The sequence below is a fragment of the Dermacentor silvarum genome, chromosome 4 (genome assembly GCF_013339745.2).
Source record: "Dermacentor silvarum isolate Dsil-2018 chromosome 4, BIME_Dsil_1.4, whole genome shotgun sequence".
In the NCBI taxonomy this organism is placed as follows: Eukaryota; Metazoa; Arthropoda; class Arachnida; order Ixodida; family Ixodidae; genus Dermacentor; species Dermacentor silvarum.
Window position 1 is genome coordinate 53938101 of NC_051157.2, and position 17902 is coordinate 53956002.

Consider the following 17902-nt stretch of genomic DNA (forward strand, 5'->3'; position numbering starts at 1 on the left):
TAATATGGAGAACGCGCCGTAAAGTCACCGTACAGGTGTTTATTAAGTAAGGAAAATAGGAAGACATAGAGATACTGCATCGGGGCATGCTACAACTAAGGCGCATCACGCATTCCTGCGAGGTCTCATGCAACGAGAATCTATGACTTGAGTTCACGTGCTGCCGTGCGTTTCGCGTGCGTTGTAAATATGCGCGCTTTCTTTTTCCTTTTCTTTCAGGCTCCTTCATCCTTTATCATTTATTATACCTGCAATACAGCACGCCAGGGCTGTCGGAGTGCTAAACTTTCTTTTTATCTTTAAGGTCTCCGCCTTTCTCTCCGGCGTTAAGAAGGGTTCGAATACTCCGAACAGATAAGTTGATATTGTTACGGCGCAACCAAATATTATTAACATTATTATTATCTGCGAAGACAGTTGCCTAAACTCAACTTCTTTCATAAGAGTGCAACCTAGCACATCGAGAGCAACTAGCAATTCCCTGCTTCAGCTGGTTTGCCGTAACCGATTTACTCATCTTCCCTCGGCGGAGGCGTTGACTGAGACGTGCTTCCTAAATGGCTGCCGAAAATAGCGCATCTTCCTCTCCACAATCAATCTCTCTCTCTCCCTCGTAGCTCGGACGTGCCCGCTTCGAACGATGCGCTGCCGTGCGTCTACGCTGGCGCTCCTCTTGTTCCGAGTCAAAGACTGCGCTTTGACGCGTCACCGCATCTGCATGCGCTGTACACTTCGCGCGAGCGCAAGGCGTCAAGGAAGCGCAGCAGGACAGAGCGAGAAAATGCCCATTGAAGAAACGCTGATATCTCTGCCGGCCTGTGTATAATCACCTACAAGCTGCACTCTGCATGGGGAAAGGGATGAGGGATTGAAATTACCTAAGAGGGAGAGAGAGAGAGAGAGAGAGAAAGAAAGAGCGGATGGATTAGTTCATTTGCCTTCTTATTCGGGACTTTAACGCCAGACGTAAAAAAACACGTGTAACTAAGACAGCGTCATATGTATGACCTATGAGTGCCAGGTGCATCGCGCTACACACATGACAAGACAATCGGCAACCAAGCTCACAGTATTAGTGTTTGGTGCACCGAGACAAGGGTGACCAGATGAATTCAAGCCAACAACTCCCAAAACATTCCAGAATAAGAGGCGTCACTTGTTAAGAGAGAGAGAATTGATAGAGGGGAAAGACAGAGAGGTGAACCAGGCTGAGTCCGGATGGCTGCTCTGCACAGGAGAAGGAGGAAAAATGTATAAAAAAGATGAGAAGAGGGAGAAAAGTTCAAAGCGCGCTCGCCCGCGCTGATGGATTCATCGTCGGGGCAGCGAAAAGCGATGACGTAGCTTAAAGCTAAACCTTAAGAAGCGCAGCAACGCATCTCTGGCGTTACGCAGCATGAAATATCATCGAAGAAATCTAGAAGAAACACGAGAATAAACCGCCCAGAATTATATTAAATAAATATAAAATCGCTTTGCACGACAAAAGTTTCATAAAGGTTTCGGACGGGGCCGTAAAATATCGCGTGAGCATTGAGGAAAAATGATCAGGGCACTTGTCGTCATTGGTTACATCGCTGTATACGACAGGGTGACATACGTTAGAGTCGAGTTAAGCAATGATGATAGTATTCTATAGGTTGTTTCTCTCATGTTCGACGAGAGTTGCGCATACATCTACCATTTCGTGCCACCTTAAGAAAAATATGATGTGAAAACACTCATAAAGATAGGAATCGCGCACCGGTCGAATGACCACAATTCTAACGCGATAGCGTTTTAAGTGCTCCGTGTCGCAGAAAATTCGCTGTCGGTGTCGGCATCGGCGGAGTACTCCGTGAACGAAACTTTCCGTATAGGTTTAGGTATATGTATATGCCACGCCTTGCTATCTATATACGAGGTCTGTTATAAAGGATCCGACCTTTGCACGAAGAAAAAAAAAACAACTGGCATAACTTGAGCGTAGGAAACCTAATCAACCTCAATGTAGTCTCCTTGGAACTCCACACACTTCCCCCAGCGGTGCTGCCATTGTTGGAAGCATTCCGAGAAGGCCTCTTACGGAATGGAGTTTAGCTCGGCTGTCGTTGCAGTCATAATGTCCTATCTTGTCTGAAATCGTGCTCCTTTCAATGGCCTCTTGATTTTGGGAAACAGTCAGAAGTCGCAGGGGGCCATATCAGGAGAGTAAGGAGCCTGTTGAACTATAGGAGTCTGGTTTTCCACCAAAAAAGTCTGAATCAATTGCGAGGAATGTTCAGGAGCATTGTCGTGATAGATGCGCCAATTTACTGTTGACTGCAACTCCGGTATCTTGCGTCGCACAGCATCACGTAGGCGACAGAGTACATCCCTGCAGTACTCTTTGGTGATTGTTTGACCCTGTGGCGTGTACTCGTGGTGTACCACACCGCAGCAGTCAAAACAGTCAGCCTCACTTTGACGTTACTGCGCACTTAGCGGGCCTTCTTTGGTCTTGGTGACGTGGAATGCTTCCACTGTGACGACTGGGATTTGATTTCCGGGTCGTACCCGTACATCCAAGACTCTTCACCAGTGATTATTGTGTTCATGAAGTCGGGTCACTGCTTATGGAATACAGCATGTCCTGTGAGACTTCAACACGAAGTTGCTTTTGCCCCACCGTGAGTAGCTTCGGCACGACTTTCGCTGAAATTCTCTTCGTGGTCAAATCTTCGGTCATAATGGAATGTGCAGAAAAAGTGCTGATGCCAACCTCTTCCGCAATTTCTGGATAGTCACACGATGGTCCCGCATCACCACAGCATTCACTTCGGCAATGACCTGGTCATTTCTGCATGCTGAATGATGGCCGACCGAAGAGTGGCTCGCTCTCTACCGATGTGCGGCTGTCTTTAAACCGGTTGTACCGCTCCTTAATCTGTGTGCTGCTCATAGCATCGTCACCGAAAGCCATCTGAATCTTCCGAATGGTTTCCACTTGGCTGTCGCCCAGATTATGGCAAAATTTGATGCAGTAGCGCTGCTCCAGTCCCTCTGTCATTTCCCTTGCAAAAAAAAAAAAAAAAAAAAAAAAAACCAGACGAGAGCACTGCGCACTACCTCACTCAAACGCTGCGTCCCAGCGACTGACGCTATCGGCAGGCGGGAGAAAAATTCGCGCAGGCGCATGAAGGTTCAAGGTCGGCTGATGCAAGCGTGCTTGTTTCATATCCATCAGGTGTTCGCAAAAAAAAAAAAAAAATAAGGTTGGATACTTTTCTAACAGACCTCGTATGGCATGCGGGTTACATTTCCACATCATTCTATCACTAAAGTTGCTCATACCTTGTCTTACATTCTTGACAAAGTTATTCCTCGGAAGTTTGAGAATGACAGCCCACAAACAAATGTCATGAAACAAAACACCCAAAGCGCATGCCTTTTATGCTAAATCTTCACAGATTGAAATATTAAAAGTGCGAAACAATAACAGAAACATGAAAATGTTGCAATTTTTTTGGCACGGCTGTGCACGACCTCCGGGATTGGCCCACGTAAGAGGCCGCGTTTCTACCAGAAAGCTCGCCTTCGTGCACAGCGTTCGCAACCAACGTTTCCCGGTAATCAAGATGTAGTTGCCGGGAAGCGTGGGAAGCATTCAGGGATCTTTGAATGCTATCGTGTTCCACTCTTGAAGGCGAAGATTAAGCGTCCTGCAAGCTTTTGTGTGCAAGAGATAAACACGAATTTTAAAAAGCCCAAAAACACCACGAGAACTATACCGTCGAATTCTAAAAGCTACTCAGTGGCAACTACATGCCCAAGTGCGTTTATAATAAGCGGAAATGGTAACCCTGCACGCGCTGAATGGTTTATATGTACGGCAGTCGGTGGCGGCCATACCGACACTTGTAACGGAGACTAGCGTGCCAATAATGATGACGCCACGGGGCTCCATTTGTGCAGACCGCGAATATGCAGTTCAAAAGGCCGACAAGGAAAGTTTATAATTTGTAGCAGTCGTCGTGGTCGTGGGTTCTTTCATGGCTCGAAATAGCGTGGCGCTGGTGATGTGTCAGACCGTGTACGTCGTACTCATATACTATATGCCGCAGGCTGAAAGTAGAAGTCGCAGGTTTCTACGCTGACTTTGATCTCAGTTCAGGTCATGATGATGATGATGATGATGATGATGTGCCTTTAAGTGTGACACGTACCTACAATGGGGGATGGGCCAAGAATCGGGTAGATGAACGTTCAGGTAATAAGTCAAATCAAAGTGAAATCTTTGTTTTCCACCATGTACATTACAGATGGAGGATAACCGAGAAAAAGAAGCTACCAGTAGGTGACTTGAAGAGTCCGCAGCACCACGTAACTTAATTATTTAAAAATTAAATTATGGCGTTTTACGTGCCAAAACTACGATCTGATTATGAGGCACGCCGTAGTGGGGACTCAGGAAATTTGGACCACCTGGGGTTCTTTAACGTGCACCTAAATCTGAGTACACGGGTGTTTTCGCATTTCGCCCCCATCGAAATGCGGCCGCCGTGGCCGGGATTTGATCCCGCGACCTCGTGCTCAGCAGCCCAACACCATAGCCACTGAGCAACCACGGTGGGTACGTAACTTGCCAGCAATCGCGTCATTGTCATCGTCACCCCAGCTACTGCTGTTCTGGGCGACGTTGCTAGTCTAGTAACGTTGGTTCTGGGTGCTGCTTAAAAGGGCACCAAAGAGCAACAATGAATCAGCAGTTTTTTTTTTCAGAACTCTATACTTTCATTCATTTAGCGGAAAAAAGGTATATTACATGTGAAAACTTTCCTTGCTTGAACAACGCGCTGTAAACTAAGCGCTCGTACGTCTGCGTGACGTCATGAATTTCAATGAATGTATTCTGTCGTACGGGAAAAGTCATTCTCGCGACTTTCCAGGTTGACAAACGTAACGCAAGAACTACGTGAGAAAAAAGTTGCAGTGGCTTAGCTCGGCTATGCCAGGATATACGTAGCGTTAGCAAAGGTTCAGCTGATTATTCTTAGCTTATTCTTAAGATTATTCTTAAGATAAGATTTTTCTTATGGGTCAAGCTTCTCCGTTCTTCTGCGCTGTTGAGCAGCATTTGCTCCATGGCTATACCACACTGGCAAACGCCAGTCAGAAGCGCAGCGGCTCCAGCGCAGTGTCAGACGGCAACTGCACAGCGAGCGCGCGCCGGCGCCAGTGCGTCAACCACGGCTACGACGTCACTCCTCTGGAATGCGCAGACCGGCGGCGGTGAGTCGCGCGCGGCGGCGGCGGAGTGCGCGAGAGGTGCCGGCTCCGGTGGCTCCGGTGCGCAAGCCGTGTGACATCACTGATCCTTGCGCATGCGCAGCACGGCTCTTGATGTGCCGCGCGAAACGGGCTTGGCTAGGCCAGTGTAGCTAACGCTACAAAAATCAAGTAAGAACAGAGAGAGAGACAATTTATTAAGAAGTAGCAGTGCGGAAGGGGCGCCTCAGTGCCGGGTCCCGCCTGGCACCGCGTCGTCATCGCTGAAGCGATAAAGGCGGCCAGATACTACTGAGCCTGTAGTGATATAGCAAGATTCAGCCAAGCAGATAGATAGATAGATAGATAGATAGATAGATAGATAGATAGATAGATAGATAGATAGATAGATATAGAGACAGACAGACAGACAGACAGACAGACAGACAGACAGACAGACAGACAGACCGTTTGTTAGTTTGCGGATGGGGGGTTATAGGATGGCGGAGATTGAAGAAGGAGCCTGCGGATGAAGGCAGTATCACGGTATGTGGGTCCGAGTAGCCTGTGACCCAATACGCAGAAATAACTTACGCTGTGTTTTGTAACTATCTATTCAATATTCAATTCGCGTTTCCTTAAAATCAGTCACGCCGAGTGGCCGATTTCGGCTGTAACGGCGGCGTCAAAGCTTGTTTGATGGAATAACCGGATCCTGGGGTATAATGGCCCAAAGCAGCACTGGCGGGGCTTGAAAGACGCCGTAGTGGAGCGCTCTGGATTAATTTTGACCACTCGAGGTTATTTAATGTGAATATAACTCAAAGCACACGAGCGTTTTTTGCATAATTCACCTCCATCGAAGTGTGCGATCGCCGTGACCTTGAATCAAACCCTAGACCTCACGATCAGCAGCAGACCGCCATAGGTATACCGCGGCCTGTCAGAGCTAATAAGAAAATGTGAAGAGTTGAAAATGAAATGAATCATTACAGAATACAGTGTCAGGTCACACGTACCGCACGGCATTCGAAACTCCGCGCAGAAAGTACTAGGCTTTACCTATCGGGTATATATGATGGACACGCAGGTTTAAGAGTTATGCTCAGTGGTCTCCTACTATATACCCGTAGACTTCGCGCAAGTCATCACTTGCTCGTTATTATTTTTTTTTAATATTCCACGCGTATAAATGTATTTTACTTCATGGTAACAGACAAAACTCGGTGATCAGTCAAGGAGCGAAGAAAGAAGTGCACGACACTTTGTCCCCTATTTTAGCGCTGCGTTTGGTTCGTTACCGTGAATACAATCCAACCAGTCTAATCTGCAGTCTTAATATTTTGCTTCCCCATAATCTGTACAGACCTAAACGTTCTGAACGTCTATTGCGTTTGATCTGATGAAAAAAAAAAAAAACATGATGCGGATCCAGCGCACAAGCTGGAATCTATGTGAAGCAAAGCTTTTGTGCAGCGGTTGACTGAACGCGATGCGTACTGTTGTCTTTATTGCCATGTTCTACGCAAGTTGTGATGCCATGCAATGTTTCTGTTTTATGCGTTGCACCGTTCGCAAGTTATGCGCCGAAATGCCAAGAGCAGTTCACGCGAATACACACGGTGAGACTCCGACGCGATGATGTCGCGACGACGAATGCTATGCTTGATGCTTGTCGAGGGGAAGAACGGTGAGGCGAGGTGCACGAAGAGAGGAGTGCGATGCGAAAGGCTGTGGTAAAGCTGACTGTCATTGGTCCGTTTCATTCATTCGTCTGTGGCCTAATGAAAAGTGGCACTTGCTCTCGTGCGCATGTGCTCTCGAACCTGCTATGTGACCTGACGGAGACTGTTATTCTACAAGGTTGCAGAATTAAGTGTCATTTCCTTCTATAGATCACTATCATCATTTCACAAGACAGGAGCAACCACGCTCAGCCAAGGCAGAGTGGGCTTGCAAAAAATTAAAAAATAAATAAAAAAAGAAAGAAAGAAACTTCGCCTAGTAAGGTGGGCCCAACAATAGGTTAAAAAAAATTCTGAGTTTTTTTACGTGCGAAAACCACGATATGAACGTGTCCCCAACGCGCGGGAGACGGGCGTTTTTTGGATTTCGCCCCCATTGAAGTATACGGCCGTCGCGGCCGGGACTTGATCCCGCGACCTCGTGCTAACAGCTAGTTGAATTACGAGCACGCATCGTCCGATTTTACAGAGTTGCCTTAAATAGCTTTGATCAGTCGTATATAGTGGCGAACCATCACGTTATACTTATCGTTCTTGACATGAAATGCTTTCTAGCATTATTTCCGGTACGTGGGCTTGCAGTAATAATGTGCCTGTATAAACAAAAGAAGGAACTATAAAACACTAGTTATGTGATTGCCCGTCAGATAAAGATCAGAGTCATGCCCTTCGGACGGCTTTAGGAAAGCTATAGATGGCAGGCCCTTTACAGAACAGAAGACCCTGGGACCGCGGTCTTGTGCTTCTGCGATATATACAAGGCCATGGATGCGCCGGGGCACTTCTTGTGGTCCGCCAGCTGATGTGACCGCAAACGATAAACGCTCGTGCATGTGTGTGGGTGCATACTGTGAACTTTTCTCTACTCTCTCCTCTTATCATTCCCTCCTCCTTCACCAGTGCAGGGTAGCCAACCGGGCTGGTTAACATGATTAGTCAACAGGTTAGGCTACCTGGTTAACCTTCCTGCCTTTCTCTTATCGCCCCGCTCTCTTCCCTCACGTGAGAGAAAAAGAAACGGAAAAAGGGGATGGCCAGGTAAAAAAATCAGAAAAACTAGGGGTGGTAAAGCAATAGTGTAATTTTCAAATTGAATACGAATATTAGAAAAATATGCGTTTTGAGAGTCAAATAAATGCCAAATGTCTTCCTGCTTCTAAAAGCGCAAAAAGAAACACGCTGATGATGAATAAATGCAGCAGGTAGCAAGAAAGATGCGATTTTTTTTTCATCAGCACACGCAACGCCATTTGCAAGTCCCTTCGACTACAGAGCTTGTAAACGAAATTAAAAAAAAATACTGTTTGGCTCATAACGGTCACTGTATGCGGCCGGTATAAGCTGTATGGAGGCGGTCCTTTTCTATAGCAGGCACATCCATATAATCGCTGTAGCGCCGTATATTCGGTCACAATGGAATAATCGAAGATTTGGAGCATACATGTCTCGAATAGGATAGAGTCGAAACAAAAGCAGTCGATTGATGTTTAAAAATTTGAATATTGGCACGCCTCTACAGAAAGCTGAGGAATACATTGTTGCGATAACAGGAAACAATGACTTAGAAATGTAGGAAACGATCTATCAACCGATCGAAACGATCTCGACCTATCGTTTCCTACTTTTCTTTGTAAGTCTTTGTTTCCTGTTTAGCGCAACAATGTATTCCTCACATCTCAACCAACTCGCCCAGTAACAAGTTCTGCTCCACAGAAAGCGATAGAAGGAACGCCAACTTTGTCTGTATGCTCCCGAAGAAGAAAATGAAAACTACACGCGGGCGGTCCTTTGCGTTGCAGCAAAGCGCTCGGAATAGAACGAAGGCACCGGAGCGCCGTGAGCCCGCAACACGATTAACGGGCGCGCAGTGCCGTTCTGTCGCACTCGCCAGCCCGCTCGGTCAACGGTGGCTCCGGGCAACAACCTCCGGCCATTACGTCACTCGGGAACACCGCTAGCGGTCGTTACCGTGCCGGCGGATTGAGTCTTTTCTTTCTCGCGTACCTGTTTCAGCGTGCGCTTCCCTCTCCCGTCGCGACATTAAGAAACGGCGCGAGGAGGACGAGCGTTTCTAGCGCATCTCGGTCCGTACGTGACCGCGCCGAACACAAAGGGAGAAAAGAGAGAGGGGGGGATAAGAAAGACGGCGCGTATTTCTCTTCCAATCTCGCGTGCCGCGTTTTGATTGTATCGATGCGTGAGGGGGAAGCTCGCATATATAATTTAAGAAAGCGTCGTCAGAGCTAGCTGTCCGGACGAACGAGGGGTTTCAAGGCACGCGTGGTGGGAAATAATACCCCGTTCAGGCCCTTTCCCGCCAAGCTCGCCCTCACCCGGCATCTCCACGAGCGCCTCGCCTTGGCCCGGCCGAAAAGAAAACAGGTAGGTAGGTGTGAGGGAGAGACAGACAGACAGAGGAAGGGCACTGGGGCTCCCTTGCGAATCAAGGTCACAGTGTTCCTGGGCAGCGGAGGGTCCAGTTCGGTTGCAGAACGGGCCCACGAAAGCCGAAGACGCGATGGAGAACTCGGGCACGGCGGCCGTCGCCTTGGATTCGACGGCGGCGACTGTGTTCCTGCGGCGGGACCCCCGCACCGAGGGCTGGACCCTGGTGGGCAACAAGCAGTTCATCGTGGGGCTGCTCTGCGCTTACGTCTATGTCGTCAAGGTGGCCGGGCCCCGCTTCATGCAGGGCCGCAAGCCGTACGAGAACCTCAAGCCCGTGATTGTGATCTACAACGCCGCCATGGTGGTGCTCAACGTGTACTTCATGGTGGCGTACCTGACGAGGAGCTACTTGGGCGGCGGCTACAGCTTCTTGTGTCAGGGCATCGACTACGATGCGCGCGACGAAATGACCATGAGCTTCCTCGCGCATTGCTGGTGGTACGAGTGGGTGAGGGTGGCCGACTTTCTGGACACGGCATTCTTTGTGCTGCGCAAGAAGGAGTCCAACATTTCCGTGCTACACGTAGTCCACCACGTCTTGGTGGTCTTCAATGGCTGGTACGGGCTCGCGTACGGTGCCGACGGGCACATCGCCTTGACCCTGATCTTCAACAGCTTCGTGCACGTGGTCATGTACTCGTACTACTTCCTCTCCTCGCTGGGTCCCGCGGCCCGCAAGTACCTCTGGTGGAAGAGGTACCTCACCCAGCTGCAGATGTTCCAGTTCGTTGTACTGATCGGGCACGGATTGGTGCCGCTGTTCTATGATTGTGGATACCCAATGGCGCACGTGTACATCGGTCTGCCCCAAGGACTCTTCTTTCTTGTTATGTTTCTCAACTTTTACTTGAAGAACTACAACGACAGGAAAAGAATGACAGCACATAATGCCACGAAGACCAAGGCTCAGTGACTCTGCTCTTACAAAAACTTGACCCCTTTTTTGTTTTTTGTTTACTTTTAGAGAATATATGTATTTTACAATGCTTGTTCAAAAAGTGATTTCTTTTTCTGCTGACGCTTGCAGTTGCGTGGTTACTAAAGAGTGTTCTGGCTTTGCGAATATCTATATACTACGAGTAGGGGAGCGGCATATTCTTCAGAAATAATACTACGCTACATATGCTGCATGATTTTTTTACACTTAACTATTCTTTCATGTTTAACCTGATGGTATTGACAGCATGGAATCTCACCGTTGCAAGAGATTCCGTGCTTGCGCTGAACAGAATTAAGTTATTGTAGCTATCACGGCTACCTAAGTTAACTAATGTCGCAGCATTTCCCGAGGCACTCATAAGATTACCTTAAGATGATCTAACTCACTGCTAACGATGATGTGAGACGTGGGTAGTTATCGTTACTGTCAGTTCTTTGTTGACTGATCGATATCATTGAGCAATATATTTATTTATATTCTAACACGAAAACTTACTATTGATAATCAAGTTACCGTCAGTATAGTTATAAAACCGTATCGGTTCAGCATATTAACAAAACTCATGTGCTTATGTTCGTGTTAAACCAATCTCACGTCGTGGTCAGATTGCGCATTTACATTTTAATAATGTATGAGTTGTGTGAAAATCAACGTGGCGGAAGCAGGGTGCCGAAACGAGAAAGAAAAAAAAAAGATTACATTGCATTGAACCTGCTCCGATTTCGTTCCGCTTCGGATAAATAAACAGCTATCACGGTACGAAACATAGAACCGGTTCGGCACAGTGCACTTGACCCTCGGCCTCCCAGGTTGCTGGTAGGCACGCTGCACACGCACAGGCTAACGACCACAGTAACCGATGTTTCTACACGAATATCAAGCAGCTAAATTTAATGTTACATTCTGCGGAGCATTGCAAAGGCTTTACACTAGAAAAGAATTTAATTACCGGCCCCACTACAGTCTGTGCGGCACTTGGTGCGGTGCCATTGGGCGCGTCAACCGAACCTTCACCATTTCCAGCGTTCTTATGCAGTTACCAACCCATATCAAAAATCTCAAAGCACATTGCTCTTGAAAAAAAATTATAAAAGAACCTGAAAAATAACGACATGGCAAGTTTTGCTTTTCACTCGCTCAAGGCAAAACTAGGTGTGTGCGAATATTCGAAGTGTCGATCGGGAATCGAATAGTCTTCGCTATTTCATTGGGATTCGATTCGATAATTCATTATTCGAAATTGTATAATATTCGTCTCTTTCGAATATTAGGGATAACCACATCTATTGGACTATCGAGGAAGAGAGAACGATGCCTCAAATGCAGGACTGTTCCGAATGATTCCACTGCAGGAGATCAGCGTTTGCTGCGCAGAGGCACCAGTTCCTGACTGAACGCAATGGACAGATAACTTCGCTCGATAACTACCAGCCATTCAATATGAATGCCTCACGTTTAGGCAGCCTATGTAAGAATTTGTTGTCTCGATTATTGCAAAACACTATAATATTAGTTGGCCATTATTACACCATAATTGTATACATTTAAAACAATGTGCGGTACTTTACACTTCGCTCTACGCACACGGAGACTGATTTGAGAACAAAACATGATGCCGCTTCAGTTCTGCACAGAAGCGGCGACCGTTTCGGTTGATATGTCCGTATGTATGTTCAGTGGCATCATTCAGTCTCTCTGCCTTGCATTCTGCTAGTTCTTCTGCTGGCCAAAGCAAGCTAGTAGTTGTGAGAAACGACTGATGAAATAGAACTTTCTTTCTCAACAGGCTCATAAGTCATTCTTATCTGGGTAAACACATGTCTAATGTATCTATTGACGTGATGACATTTTAACAAAGATGTTGGCACGCAAATTAGACGTTTTAATCTACGTAGCAAGACAACGTCATCATACCCGGAACTATAGTGACAGTCGGAGAGGCAGTTACCTATATTTCACGGCTACCACCTCAAGTGATGCAAAATTGGCTATCCAGCTAGTTATGGGCTTAATGAAAGAAAGCCCCTACAGAGTGATGTCTGTTCACACTGCAGAGCTACATGCTCTAGCAGAAGAGAACGGGCACCTATTTATATATTAGTGGATTCCCGGTCACTGTGTTCTACGCGACAATGAACTGGCCGATGCCGAAGCGAAGAAGGCTCTCGAACACTTAGAGCCACTGCTTACGATCCAGTTTTCGAGAGCGGACGCGAACCGCCTTCGCCCAACTCTTATATGAAAAGCGACACAAAATAGCTCGGGGCCAACCCGTAAATCGCCACAGATTTCTCCAGAGACTGCACCCTAAATAGGTTAACATTTAGGCTACCACCAATAATTAAGCGCAGTGGTTCCGGTCTTCTGCACAAGTGTTTACACATCGTTAAGTGCACTTACTGAACTCAGTCTCCACACTGTGAGCTCTGCCGCGTGCATGCATCTACACAGCATGGGCTGTGTGTGTCTTCCTTCGTTACATGGAAGATCGGCAGATGTTAACAGATGTTCTTGCCCGTCTCGACAGACAACCGTTGTCAGAGAACGCTATATTTGGGGCCTGGCGTAACGTAAACTTGGCAAAAATATACTTTTCAGATAACCTGGGCCTTACGGCCTTACTTGAATTTATTAGAAGTACGTGCCTGGACTCTAGGATATTTCTTTCTTTCCTTGTTCCCCTTCCGCCAGCGCAAAGTAACTTTCTTTTCATTAATTTTTTTTCTCTCTCTCTCTCTCTCTCTTATACACACGCGAACAGATTTTGCATGGGAAGCGAGGTTGTGAGGCAGTGAATGTACGACGCAACGACATCGCAACTTAGTGGTAGAGGCTAATTTCACCTAGTTTAGTATAAATGAGAATAGCGACATAGATTGACTCCATGCTTGAACTGTGTCAGTCGGAAGCGTTCACAACTTTATTTATTTTCTTCTGAAGGGGGTGAGGGAGGGGGGGGGGGGGGTGGACTCACTGGCTCAGTTCCGGCGAAAAAATTCCGGTTCGCGTGCTGTTCTAGCTTCGGGTTTGGTTCCAGGCCATGGGTGGAAGTAGAAAAATTAGGGGTGTGCTCCCCTGTAGAGAAGTTTCCAACCACCTCACTATAGCATCGTTTTATAACCAGGTGGAGGACAACTTCGTTTAAGGGCTTGTCATGAAGATACAACGAGAACGTCAGGATGAAAACAGACGGTCATTTATCTCTTTACGTAGTCAGCGCGCCATTTCCCCTTAAACTCGAGAGAAAAATCGCCTTTAACTCACGAGACGTTCTGTGTTCCCACTTTAACTTATTGTTAAAATATTTTGTTAGTAGTGACCCGTGTGAGTGGCGTAGACGTGGGAAGAGCGGCGTGCCACTATAGAGTCGAGATATATGCCGGAGCTGACTTTTGCATGAACGCGAAACGACACAAAGTAGCAAGATGAATGCTTTACAAACCGCGCTCCTGATGCCGAACGTTTCGAGCTTCTCAAAACCTGTCACACTGCTCTATCGACGCCGTCAAGGTCTACATGCCTGTTTACCGCCGAGTTCGCTGAACGAGGGACGCAATCTTACTGACAAATCAATGTTTTTCGTTGTGCCGTCTCGCTGTTTCTCAGCGAATAGGAAACACAGAGGATCTCCGTGCGGTGCGTTGCGTTAAGGTCACGAATGTCCGTGATTTGCAGGCGACGCTGGCATTCGACCCCGATCATAGTTCGTTATTTTTATGCGGTACACCTCGCACCAGGAATATAAAAGGTGACGCGCCTAATTAGCCACAGTTGGGAGTCCCACAAGTAAACAGATTTTTGATCCGATACAAACCTTTGTACCATTCGTTTTTTTTTTTTTTTGGCGTATCTCCAAACCAAACATCCCGCTTCTCAATCTAACCCGACCAGCCGGGGTTTCTTAGTGGCTATGGTGTTGGGCTGCTATATATGCTAAGCACGAGCTCGCAGGATCGAATACCGCCCACGTTTGCCGCGTTTCGATGGGGGCGAAATGCGAAAACACCCGTGTACTTATATTTAAGTGCGCGTTCAAGAACCCCAGGCGGTCCAAATTATTCCGGAGTCCCCTACTACGGCGTGCCTCATAATCAGATATTGGTTTTGGCACGTAAAACCCCATTGTTTTTGTTTTTTTCGATCCAATCGCATGTCACGAGGACGTGTTAGGCAAGTTAGCTAGTACAGGTTAACATATTCGTGTTTTTCTTCCTTAGAAAATCAATGTTGATTTTCTTACCCTTCCAACGGAAGGGAATTCTAAATTCGCGATTCTTCTCAACTCCGAGGAATCTTTCACCATTTGTTTTTCAGAATGTATATTTCTAATCATTTAATGCTGCAAGGCGGAGAAATGTCAAATCGTTTAATTTGATAAAGACATAGCTTGGACTGCTCTCGTCTCGCGCATTCGATATCGCACGACTGTGTGCGGTAGGATTATGAGATCTGGAACTAAAAATACGACTATATCCACACAATTTTATAATGTTTAAATAGGAAGTCATAATTCATAGTCCACATATAAAACAGCATTCAAGCTGCGTCTAAATGATCGCTGTAAGTGAAAGTAAACTCAAAGAGATAATCTTGTTTCTTTTGAAGCTAAATAATGACGACGACCGATCATGATTTCTTAACGTGAGCTACAACTTCGGAATTCGCACGAGTAAAAGACCAGCGCAAGAACACGTTTCTTGTAGCCTTAAAAATTGCGCGAAAACAGGAGGAGGAGGAGGAGGATGGGGGAGGATGTTGCTAACTGTTGGCAGATTTATACTTGCAGCAGGGATGATGATGATTACCATTTAATGGCATCCCCTTTGAAATGGGGTGGTGACAAATAGTCACCTCGCCTGCTTGATTTAATCAGGTATGCTATGAATGTTTTTTTCTTAATCTAGAATTTTTGTATATGTGTCCTTAATCGTTTTCCCCCATCAAAATCTACCTTGTACCACTACCTATGACTGTAAGAGATCCGGTCTTATCTCTTCCCTGCTTTTTTATGGAGGACCTAACATCGGCCTCTATAACGTGGCGACCCAGACGCCCCGCTGATGACCGCCTTGCCATCGCAAGGAGAGAATTAGACCACATGCTGCAACTGGGTATAATCAATCCTTCTAGTTGCTCGTCAGCTCTCCACATGGTACCAAAGCGTGACCCAGGGGATTGGCGCCCGTGCGGCGACTACCGTGTGCTCAACGCGGGAACCTTCCCTGATCACTGTCCACTCCCTCACATTCACGACTTCGCCGCCAACCTATAGTAGGATACAACTTAAAAAAAAATGTCACAGTTTCGCCCTAAGGGCGAAGCAATGAATGCGATAGCAACAGAGCAATGTCATACGAAGTAAGGTGAGCGGCTCTGGTAGCAACAACACGCAGAACTGTTGTCGACGCCATCGGCGTTTTGCCCGCGTTAGCTCAAAATGCGTGCGGCGTTGGTGACTGTTGCTGGAGCCTCTGATATAAATAGGCACTTGGTGCCGCAGCTAAACGTCGGCTCCCTTCCCTCCCCCTCCCCCACGGACTCTCGCGCGTCTGAAGAAGGCGCGTTTGCTCTACATATATGGTCATTGTAAAGGAGAAAAGAGACGCCTACTTCTGCAGCCCTTAAGCGAGCATGGCGCAGAACGCGCGTTTGTTCTCCGCCGTGCGTTCCCTCCCTGTGAAAGCGCGCGTCCCTCGCGCCCTTTCACTCGCACATACAGCGTTCGGCGGCGCGCGGCGACGATTTCATCTCCAAATGACGTCATACGGAACCTCACGGCGACGGCGACGGCGACGGCGACGCCGACGGCGACGGCGACGCCGACGGCAGAAATCTGCTTTTGAGTGTCCATATAATTGCTATCGCAATAAAAACAGCAGTTGGCAACAAAGGCACACGGACCGCGCGAGGTTGTATTATTCCGCCAGCAAATCACAGAAGCAAACAATATCGTCGTAATGCTACCTTTTCAATATGACGTCGTGCTTGATACGACTGTACTTGTCGTACTTGTACGTTACATTCTAACAGACGAGTGAAAACGTATAAAATTACGTGCCTACAATTTTATGTTTGTGTTTACCGCCTTATTTAGGTAACAGGGAAGCTTGAACTACGAACTATTGCAGCCTCGCGGAGGAACAGTGGCTGGCGGTTATGAGGGCGTGGGCGGGGCTTCACTGCAGACTTAAGTTGTATCCGACTATAGCTGGAACAGTATTATTCAGCAAGATAGATTTAATGAAGGCCTACCATCAAATCCCTGTCGAGCCAGCGGACAACACAAAGACTGTAACTGCGACACCAATCGGGCTTTTCGAGTACGTCCGCATGCCGTTCGGGCTGAGAAACGCTGCTCAGACGTTCCAGAGGTTTATCAATGAGGTCACCCGGGGACTGCCGTTCGTCTTTGCATACCTCCTGGTGGCTAGTATTTCGAAACCCCGTGCAACATATCAACCATTTGCGCCTGCTATTTTCTCGGCTCCAGGACCACGGCCTTCTCATCAAGTCCGCAAAGTGTGTCTTTGGTGTCCACGACATTGAGTTCTCCGGGCACAGCGTGACTCCCGAAGGAATCGCACCGTTGGAAAAGAAAGTTCAAGCTTTGTGCGAGTTTCCTCGCCCAACGTCACTGCGAAAGCTCCGTGAGTTCCTTGGGCTGTTCAACTTCCACCGCCGTTTTCTTCGAAACATCGCCCGAATTATTCTACCTCTGACCGAGCCTCCCAAGACCACTAAAGCTCCATCCGCTCCACTGTCCTGGACGTCCGACGACGAAGAGTCCTTCCAAGCTGCCAAAAACGCATTGGCAGATCGCACCCTGCTGCTGGTGCGTCCTCTACATGTTGCACCAATGCGCCTGATCACCGATGCATCCAATGCGGCTGTCGGTGCCGTTTTACAACAGTTCCAGCGCAACTCCTGGTGCCCACTCGGGGCTTTTCTCCCAGAAACTGAAGCCTGCAGAAACGCGCTACATCACGTCCGGGTCACTATACCTTATAGAGACTGTGGTAATAGGCCAACTACAACAATCTGTGAGTCATCGACTGAAAGACCTGAGAACCGTTTGGACCGATGGCAGGAGCAGAGGAACTGGACTGGACTGGACAAACTTTATTTGGGTCCTGCAGGACGCGCTTAGGGCGTAGTGGGCGTCTCCCACGTAGGGACCGACAGGGAATACCTGGCGGCCGCTTCGTGGGCCTGCTGGACGGCCCATTGTTTTGAAGCAGAGGAAGCTCTCTTTTATTCTTCTTCCTTTTTTTCTAACCTGCGCCGAAACATGCGCCGAAGTGCGCCAAATATAAATGGTGGCCGAGGAAGTTGACGATGGCTGCTAGATGGGGTACGCCGTAGTGGGGGATGTGTATCCTGGATTAATTTCGACCAACCGGGTTTTTTATTGCGATAGCAATTATATGGACATTCGAAAGCAGATTTCTGCCGTCGGCGTCGCCGTCGCCGTCGCCGTAGCCGTCGCCGTCGCCGTGAGGTTCCGTATGACGTCAATGGAGGTGAAATCGTCTCCGCGCGCCGA

The 17902-nt window shown here is 47.6% G+C and overlaps 2 protein-coding genes across 2 annotated transcripts in view; both read left to right on the forward strand.

Annotated features, from left to right (window-relative positions):
* Window positions 1-17902, forward strand: part of LOC119450054 (elongation of very long chain fatty acids protein AAEL008004) — a 391994-nt gene that overhangs the window by 189892 nt on the left and 184200 nt on the right. The window lies entirely within an intron of this gene.
* On the forward strand, window positions 9156-10417 carry LOC119448112 (elongation of very long chain fatty acids protein AAEL008004). The gene has a single exon (XM_037711584.2). It carries the CDS (start codon window positions 9490-9492, stop codon window positions 10330-10332), a length of 843 nt encoding a protein of 280 aa, XP_037567512.1. The 5' UTR covers window positions 9156-9489; the 3' UTR covers window positions 10333-10417.

Excerpts from the sequence above, each read along its gene's own strand:
- LOC119448112 (XM_037711584.2), top strand. The coding sequence starts at position 9,490 with ATGGAGAACTCGGGCACGGCGGCCGTCGCCTTGGATTCGACGGCGGCG.